Raw genomic sequence first — 9,364 nt, 5'->3', positions numbered from 1 at the left:
TCTTAGCTTATGTTGATTCACGGATTAACATCTGTTTGGAGGAGCGTTCTTGGTACTTACCGGTGTACATGCTATCAATATCTCTTTCGTCACATAATAAAAAAAAACACAAGGTAAAAGCGATTAATACACACCCGGTTAGATAATGATAAGACGATATACCCTCGTTTACGTGTTAGAATCCATCATGTTTAGAATCACTTGTTTTACACTGTCCTTTGCTTTCTAGTATAATTTAGCCTAAGGAAGGTGTTTTAGCTTTTAGACTTTCCTTGCAATAAAATTTGATGGGTGGAATATTGGGTTGGCTTGTGACAGACTAGGGTTGGTACTTAATCAAAGAATAAGCTCCAAGGATATATATATTCTTCCCCCACAGTTTTTCTTTATTTATAAAATTTTAAGAAATTAGTCAAAAAGTTTGACCGGTAATCTTTGTGTTCGAAACTCAAGAACCAAGAGATTCAAACCATTTATTCTAAAGTCTGCGACCCCTATTAACTCATTTTATTGACGCACCTCACACAAATTAAGGTCTGAATCTTTTTTTCTATGGGCCCGAATCTCCTAGTACTTAAACTCCGAAAACAGAAATACAAAGAGGGTGTCGATTCATTAACCACTCGTGAGAAGCTCGAGGGAAGCACACTCTACAAGGGAAATGAGTTACTTGCAACACAAGCGAAGCCGCAGGAGAAAAACAAGAGATTGTGTTGCTGATATAGCTCCAGCATTTGTTTTGTGATTCGGGCTATTTTCTCCAAACCAGAGGAATCGGAATCCCATTCCTTTTCCCAGTCTCCTCCATCAGACAAACAAACAACACCAACCATTCTCTCTCTCCCTCTCCCTCTCCCGCCGTATCCCCACCAAACTCTACCTTCAAGCAAGCCCCATATCTCTGCTAATCCAAACTATCCAAAACATAATCCCATCGGATTAGGCCTCTCAAACTCGCTTAAATTTGATTAAGGATCATGGGGTTTAGGCATAATCCTTACTTAAGCTTAAAGCTCAGAACTTTCACTCCCATAATACAGAGTTGAAGAAAGTAGCTTACCTTTTTCTGGTATGGAGTTTCAGGAAGCTATGTTGAAGCTGATGCTCCACAAATCAAAAGAGAACGATTGGGCTTTCGCCACGCCGGAAAGAGCGGCGGAGATGAGCAGTGCAAGCCCAAGTCCCCGGCGGAAATGGAAGCTTTTTCAGATGTCGTCGTCGGCAATTCCGTCGAAAAATTCAAAGCCGCAAGCTCCCAAAGAGTTCCTCTGTCCAATCTCCGGCTCTCTGATGGCGGACCCGGTCATCGTCTCCTCCGGCCACACCTTCGAGGGCGCCTGCATCCAGGCCTGCAAGTCCCTCAGCTTCACGCCCGCTCTCCCGGACTCTCCGCCGCCCGATTTCTCCTCCGTAATCTCCAACCTCGCTCTCAAATCTGCCATTCTCAGTTGGTGCCGGAAGTCCTCGGTCGATCCTCCCAAGCCCCTCGATGTCGCCTCCGCCGAGAAGCTCGTCCGCGCCTCCATTGCTTCCCGGAACGAAACCAACCCCCAAAACGTCGTAGGTTCGGAGAATCAGTTGCTGATCAACGGTGTTAAGGATACCCCTACTGTGAATTCCATTCACGCGGCCACCGACCTGACGCGGCGCTCGAGTCACTTCCCCTCAAGCTCCGATGAATCGGTCACCGCGGCTCCGCCTCTCCCGTTCTCAACTCAGCCGAGTTGCTACTCATCTCCGTCGTCTTCCTTCTCGGAAAACGAAATCCTAACCAATAACGGCAACAGTAATCCCTCCAGCTCTGTAGAAGAAGACGAAATCTCGATCAAGCTCAGAAGCTGCCACGTGTTCGAAATCGAGGAGGCCCTGGCTTCGCTGAGGAAGATCACGCGGACCAGAGAGGACTCCCGGGCCCGACTCTGCACCCCGCGGTTGCTCTCCGGCCTCCGCCCTCTGATTATATCCAGGTACATCGCCGTTCAGGTGGACTCCGTCACAGCGTTGGTCAATCTATCGCTGGAAAAGTCAAACAAGATTAAGATCGTACGGTCAGGAGTCCTCCCTCCTCTGATCGACGTGCTCAAGGCCGGAACCCCAGAGGCGCAGGAACACGCTTCCGGTGCGTTCTTCAGCTTGGCACTTGATGACGACTGCAAGACCGCGATTGGCGCATTGGGCGCGTTGCCGCCTTTGCTGCACTTACTCCGGTCCGAGAGCGAGCGGACTCGGCATGACTCGGCACTCGCATTGTACCACCTCTCACTAGTTCAGAGCAACCGGTCCAAGTTGGTTAAGCTCGGGTCGGTTCCGGTCCTGTTGAGAATGGTAAAGTCGGGCCACATGACGGGTCGGGTATTGCTCATATTGTGTAATTTGAGTTCGTGTGCGGACGGGCGGGCCGCATTGTTGGATTCGGGTGGGGTGGAGTGTTTGGTGAGTGTGCTAAGGGGAAACGAGTTTGACTCGAAGGCGACTCAAGAGAGTTGTGTGGCCACATTGTATGGGCTGAGTTACGGCGGTTTGAGGTTCAAAGGGTTGGCGAAGACGGCGGGCGTGGTGGAGGTTTTGAGAGAGGTGGAGAAAAAGGGAAGCGAACGGGCAAGGGAGAAAGCGAGGAGAATGTTGGAGATGATGAGAGGGAAAGAGAAGGAAGAAGAAGAAGTGGATTGGGAGGAATTGCTCGACTCGGGGTTTGGGAGTCGAACTCGGTGTCAACCCGGTGGTGGGTTAGGCGGGTTGAGTGCCAACTCATCTGAATTTTGAGTACATAATTTGGCGGTTTTTTTAGATAAAAGTTTTTCGGCATTATAATTTTTGGAATGCTTTCAATTTAGTTCATGTGTTCTTAATCTGAACAATATCAATCGCATAGTTTACTAGTTTTAAAATTATACCAAAAGCATAATAAAGCCTCATTTTCTTCACAAATTTGAAAGTTGTTAGGAGGTTCTTTATTTAAAATATCTTTCGACGTTAACAAGAGAGATGTTGAGTACCATTTTTATTGTGTACAATTAGTTTAACAGCAGTTTATGTTTTTTGATTTTGATTGTGGAGGTGTTGGACTTCATATTATGCGGTTTGTGATGTAGGACTTGAACTTGTGACATTTTCGACCTTAAGTTTTTGTGTCGACATAACTTACATATAAAAGCGCTTTCTGGAGAGCTACGTGACTCGACGTGATAAGAGTTATTTCTTTTATTATTCCTTTTATTATTCCTTAAAGAGTACCTTGCTAGTGAAATAGTGAATTACTTTTTACTAAATCAAGAACAAGAGAGAAGGAACATTAAACCAAGCGTAACCCGAACAAAGCATAATTCTAAAGTTATGGGTTGCCGGACTAAAGAGTCCAGTCCAGGTTAATATTAGACAAGCCCGATGGCCAATCCGGACCACCATAGTCCCTGGGCCATCTTTACCATCCAACCAAGCCTCACATCTTCTGAGTAGTAGTGGGTCCAATCTTCAGCTTAGCTTTGGATGCCGCATCTGTAGTCAACTTTCGTTGGATTTCGAGTTTCAACATCCAATGATATTCTGTTAAAAAAATTGCATTTAAAAAGATATTTGATGGGAACAAGGATCCTCTCCGGATCTTCTTTATGGGAATCTAAAGGATCAATTAATCAAGTTCATTCATCGTATATTGTACGGTTAATTTTTTTCAAGTATTATTTATATTTAATTTTAAATAAATAATTTTAAATAATTTTTAATCGTACGATATACGATAAACGAACATGATTGATTGATTATTTAAATCCCCACAAATAAAACCCGAATAGGATCCTTTATTCCATTTGATGGAGCCCGTGCTGAAAATAGTCATTGACTACAACTTGATTAAAACAAACTAGCTGCGATACAACGATCGAAGAAAATTAAGGTTTTATCATAAAATTAATTGATAATATAAAAAGTAGACAATTATTTTTAAGTCTTTGTATAGTTTGGTCCATCGCTGATGTGAGATTTTTTATCCTCACATTGTCACAAGCCCTTTCAAGTGCGACAAATTTTTAAACCAAACATATGGACAATCAAAAGTAAGTGATGTAGAACATGTGTGGCTATTGGATTTCACACGTGTGTCAACCTGCTCTGATATCATAAAAAAAAAAAAGTCGAGATTCTACTTTAAAATCAATTGGTAATATGAAAAATAGCCTAACTTACTTATAAGTTCATCAAATGCTCCTTCTCTTGTCAATATGAGATTGATTCCGAATACTTTTAAATGTTACTTGCTCCCAAGATATCAATATATGAGATTTGGATCCCATCCGGATCCAAATTGAAGGGATCTTAGAGATCTTCATATTTTAATCATTCATCGTATATGGAACGATAAAAAATCATTTGAATTTTATTATTTAAAATTAAACATAAATAGTAACTAATAAAAACTGATCGTACGATATACGATTAACGATTAAAATATGAAGATTAAAATATGAAGATTGATAGAATTCTCTTAAAGAAAATCTGGAGAGCACCCTCATCCGCATGATTGAGAACAAGGCTTCTCGGAAGATCAATCATTATATTATTCATATAATAATCGGACCCCACATGACCGGCTGTAAGATGTTTCTAGTTTGACTGTAACCTTCTCCTCGGCCCCCTTTCTCGACATGAGAAGCTGTTTTCCCAAATTTAAAATCCGAGTTTTGGCACATATACTCGATGCACATGCAAATTTGCATACGGACCATTTTAAATCAATTTCCTCTTGTTTTAGAGAATATCTAAACTAAATAAATAAATTCTCGAATAAGACGTAAAGAATAGACAAAATTCAATTAATTTGTTCATCTTTAAATTATAATATTTTTAAAGAAATTTTAACGAAAAGTTTCAAGTGCTGTTTATTTTAACTAAAAACCACATTTTTATATTAAAACAACAATCATGATATTATTCATTTTGTCCTTCTTTATTTTTAATGGGAGCTGAAATGCTAGTTAATTAGTTAATTTTATTCAACCATGCCATTTGCTGCCATCGTGTTTCCACAAACACTCTCCCCTAAACCAAATCCCCAAGTAATTACAGACTTGATGTAGCTAAATTGGCTAGAACATTGTGTTATTTCTCTGTATCTACGATCTACTAGAGCTGACTCACATGGGTTCTAAGCAATAGAGGGTCGGGTGTGACGAAAATAAAAAGCGATATCATGCTTATATAAAAGGTGCTAACAAATAACTTACTTGAAATGTCCGTGCTCAAGTTTTTCTCTTCTTCACACATAAGTTTGAAAGTCACTCTCGTAATTTATATTATATGAGCATATATCAATTGAATAAAACAAATCTATAGGTAATCAAATTACAACATTTCTCCATTACCTTAATTAAACCACACAATTTCCAAAACCAAGACACTAAAACATGGGCACTAGTGTACAATACGAGGATCTACCATAAAACCAATACTACTGGAGAAAATTGGACGCAAGTTTTTGTTTATAGAATTCACAAAAATATGTATATTTAAGCTCAACAAATACGAAATATCCCCTTAACAAAAATAAATAAATAAATAAACATGTATACAAATTATCTTTCTTCTCACAAATATTGGATCTCACCACAAAATGCACTTAAAAAAGCACCCCAAAAAAAAAACAAAGAAATTAAAACAAAGTATTTTTTTCCTTTTCAAATTATTTAAATGTGAATCGTAAATTAATTAATTAATTAATTAATAATTAGACTTGTCGCATCTGTGCCTAATCTCTCCCCGCCTTCCGGTCTGAATCCCTAACACGCCGAGCTTCTCCATCGCCTTGGCAAAATCCCCAAAGAAGCGGTTCTGGTCGTTGGCGTACAGCTCCACAAACGGCCGCGTCCTCGCGTCGTCAAACAGCGCGTGGTCCGATTTCAAAACCCCCAACCCCTTTGGCAAGTTCTGGAAGTAGACATTGTCGAATTTGTTCGGCGTCATAACGTCGTTAAATACGGAGAGAGTTGGGTTTTTCTTGAAATCCGCGCATGCCTGCTGCAACCCGGACGCGAATCTCGGGTTGTAACTCGGGTCGGACTGCGCCGACTTGCTGTAGTTGTAGATCGCGGAGCTGAACTCGCTGCAGTGGGAGAACCCGATGGTGTGGGCCCCGCTGAGGGCGACCATTTCCTGGACGGAGAAGCCCCTGGACCCGAAAACCTGGATGAGCTGGGAGATGGACATGGCGGGGCGGGGGAGGTTGCCTTCGACGGCGGAGGCTTTGGAGAAGCGGCCGTCGCGGCGGCCGAGGGGGACGATGTAGAAGGGCCCCCCCATCATGGTGACGAGATTGCGGGTGGCGACGGCGAGGATGTCGGCGCAGGAGACGGTGTTGGGGCAGGCGAGCTCGAGGGCGGTCTTGGCGCGGACGACGACGTCGAAGGCGTCGCCGGGGAGGGAGAGGTTGATGTCGGCGTCGCGCTCGGCCTTGTTGAAGGGGGTGGAGGAGAGGAGGATGGAGGCGTCGCAGCCGTTGGCGAGGCAGTCGTGGAAGAAGAGGCGGAGAGTGGCGGCGGCGGTGGTGGGATTCATGATCTGCTTATTGGTGACGGTGTCTTGGACGATTTGGGCGAATCTCGGGCACGATTTTTGGTAGTAGTTGATGTAGAGTCGGGATTCGGCGGCGGGGAGAGTGGTGAGAGCTAGTAGAGATGTGAGGAGGACAATGAGGAATGCCGCCATGCTTAGCTTCTCTCTGCGGCTGCTGCTGCTGCTGCTTCAGCTGGCGGGCGGTAGCTCGAAGGAAGAAATGAGCTTTTTGGAAGCTCAGTGGAGGAGGAAGACAGAGGGAGAGAGAGAAATAGAGAGAGAGGCCTCGCAGTAGATGAGATGGATTTACCGGGGGGAGATAGAGTGGGGAAGGGAGTGGCCACGCGGCACTCTATCCACCGTCAATTACGGGAATCGTGCTTAGGAGTAATGGACGGCGCACTTAAATTTTGGGTTGAACTTCGGATCAAGGCATTTGGAATGACGGAAATGCCCCTATTTTATGGACTGAGTGAGGCCGACTGTTCTGCCCTTCAATAGTATGATGGCTGTGAGATTGTATAAAGTCAATTATACGTTGACCGTGCCTAGCAATGTAGGCGTGACTTGTAATTAAGTAAAGTATTAAATTAGTTGTATAATTGACGAGTTAAGTGGATGAGTAATTCATTATCACATTATGTTATGGTTCAATTAATCACGCCTAAACCTTAAAGTTATCTAATCGTATAAAAAGCCTATTATGCATTGCAATGTGAACAAATTAAATTTCAAGTATTATCACATGATTATGTTATATACACACTTATTTTTACTTTTCACACACCTTTATCAATTTTCAGTTGTCGGATCAAATGAATTGAAAAAAATCAATAGCCAAAACTTAATCAGGATGTGTGAGAGGTAAAAATAAGTGTGAATATTACTATTTGTGTCAAGATGCATTTTGAGTGTAGCTAACTGTTCCTTAAACTTGAGAGTAACAAGTATTTTTTAAGTTTGAATGTCACATTGTCACGCAATATAATTACGTCACTTTTGGTCTAACACATGTCTATACTCTATTTTATGACTATCGAGCTTATGAGAGGAGGCGATATGAGATGTCAATATTTCATTTATTATTATGATACACTTATAAATAAACACTATTTGGTTATGAGTAGAGGTGACAAATCAACTTATTAGGTTGTTAATGAGTACCATTTAAGACCCATTTAATTTGATATCACCAAATTATAGAGGTGAGATTGGTAGTGGTAATAATAGTGTAAGGTAAAATCAAACTATATGAGTCTTAATGGGTACCCATTAACAACCCAATTGGTTGATTTGTCACCTCCAGTTAAGGGTGTTGCTAACCCTATTTTACCTTTCACACACATCTATTAATTTTGATTATCGAATCGAAAGATTTGAAGATGATCAAAGGATATAAATTAACAACGGATGTGTGAGACTTAAAAAAAGATGTACGGACAACATCACTGTTTGGTTAATCTGAGTATTAAACCGACCGCACCTCCATCCCCCTCAACAAGGTCGAGCAAGACGCCAATATCAACCTCTCCCTCCCTTAGTGAGGACTTCCTTCCTCCGGTCTCATGCATCTCTGATTCGATAACACTAAATCTTTCTTTAAATCCGATTACCATTACTGGCAATGTGACAATCACATGCAAATTCTTCCAAAATCACCTAAACTGTGGTCCACTATGGGAATATTTCTCAGAGTTCGGTCATCAACGTACAGTTGTGGTTATCCTGCACATTTTTGTACACAGTACACACAACTTAGTTAAGAAAAACCCCCCAACTATTAGCAAGGGATTGTAGATATTAAATTGTCATTAAATGAAGGCTGAGATAATTAGGTGGATACTAGGGAGAAAGGTTAAAAGGTGCAACGTTGTATCTGGAGCGTATATTGTCCATCGCGTGATGGATCATGCAAAGTTAAAACTAAACAGTGCGCTGAAAGCTCATCATTGTCTCCAATCCAACGGTCCAAAACCAACGTGGCTATTTTATCGGAAAAGAAACGGGCCCCGCTTCAATTTGGACTAGCGTTCCATTGAATCGTATAAATGGCGATGATCTAGTTGTATTTTCGAATCCATGAGCTAATTGTGTGTTGTACCCGACTTAAAAAAGGACGATCTCGAGTTAATTTTAGAGAGCAATTTATATATAACGGTTTTGTTGTCATGTAGCACATATTTGAATTCTATATGAATCCAAATTGTAGGGATCTTACGGATCTTCATATATTAGTTATTCATCGTGTATTATGTGGTCATAAATCATTTGACTTTTTTTATTTAAAATTAAACACAAATAGTAACTTATGAAAATTGACCGTACGATGTACAATGAACGGCTATGATGTGGGGATCCCTAGGATCCCCGCAAAATGGATTCGGAGAGGATCCTCTTCCACGTAGCACCTTGATCAATTTAACTATACAATGTCACGTATTGAAAAATGTACACGTGTTATTGTTTGTTTGATTGGAACATTACAGTAGCTATAAATTCGTACCATATTGTTCGAAACTATTACAATAATTTAGAAAATGAGAAAGTTTCGAACACGGAACACATAAGTAGAAACCTAACACTTCATTCACTAAGACATTAAATCACATACAAAAATTTAAACTTTTTCTCGATTTAGACGTGCTCCTCCTTGTTCATGCACACGTTAATGTATTTTGACCATATAAAGATCATAAGATTCGTTTGAAAACCAAAAATTGAAAGAAAAAAAAATCTGAAACCAATTTTAATTTATTTTTAATGGGCAGTTAAACTTATAAAGATTAAAAAGAAAGGACAATTACAGTAGGACCGGAAGAAA

At 41.1% G+C, this 9,364-nt stretch overlaps 2 protein-coding genes across 2 annotated transcripts; one reads left to right on the top strand and one right to left on the bottom strand.

The window, feature by feature from the left end:
* Nucleotides 1-442: 442 nt before the first annotated feature.
* Nucleotides 443-2,998, top strand: LOC126583589 (U-box domain-containing protein 40-like). Its single transcript, XM_050248030.1, has one exon. The coding sequence runs from the start codon at nt 1,072-1,074 to the stop codon at nt 2,761-2,763; it is 1,692 nt and encodes a 563-aa protein (XP_050103987.1). The 5' UTR covers nt 443-1,071; the 3' UTR covers nt 2,764-2,998.
* A 2,549-nt stretch (nt 2,999-5,547) lies between these two features.
* On the bottom strand, nt 5,548-6,956 carry LOC126583591 (peroxidase 63-like). Its single transcript, XM_050248036.1, has one exon. It carries the CDS (start codon nt 6,694-6,696, stop codon nt 5,713-5,715), a length of 984 nt encoding a protein of 327 aa, XP_050103993.1. The 5' UTR covers nt 6,697-6,956; the 3' UTR covers nt 5,548-5,712.
* Between the last annotated feature and the right edge of the window lie 2,408 nt (nt 6,957-9,364).

The sequence above is a fragment of the Malus sylvestris genome, chromosome 9 (genome assembly GCF_916048215.2).
Source record: "Malus sylvestris chromosome 9, drMalSylv7.2, whole genome shotgun sequence".
Taxonomy (NCBI): domain Eukaryota; kingdom Viridiplantae; phylum Streptophyta; class Magnoliopsida; order Rosales; family Rosaceae; genus Malus; species Malus sylvestris.
Note: the sequence above shows the minus strand (reverse complement) of the source record. Positions and strands in the feature narration are given on the sequence as shown.

What these genes read in the sequence shown, in the direction of transcription:
- LOC126583589 (XM_050248030.1), top strand. Translation starts at nt 1,072, where the DNA reads ATGGAGTTTCAGGAAGCTATGTTGAAGCTGATGCTCCACAAATCAAAA.
- LOC126583591 (XM_050248036.1), bottom strand. Translation starts at nt 6,696, where the DNA reads ATGGCGGCATTCCTCATTGTCCTCCTCACATCTCTACTAGCTCTCACC.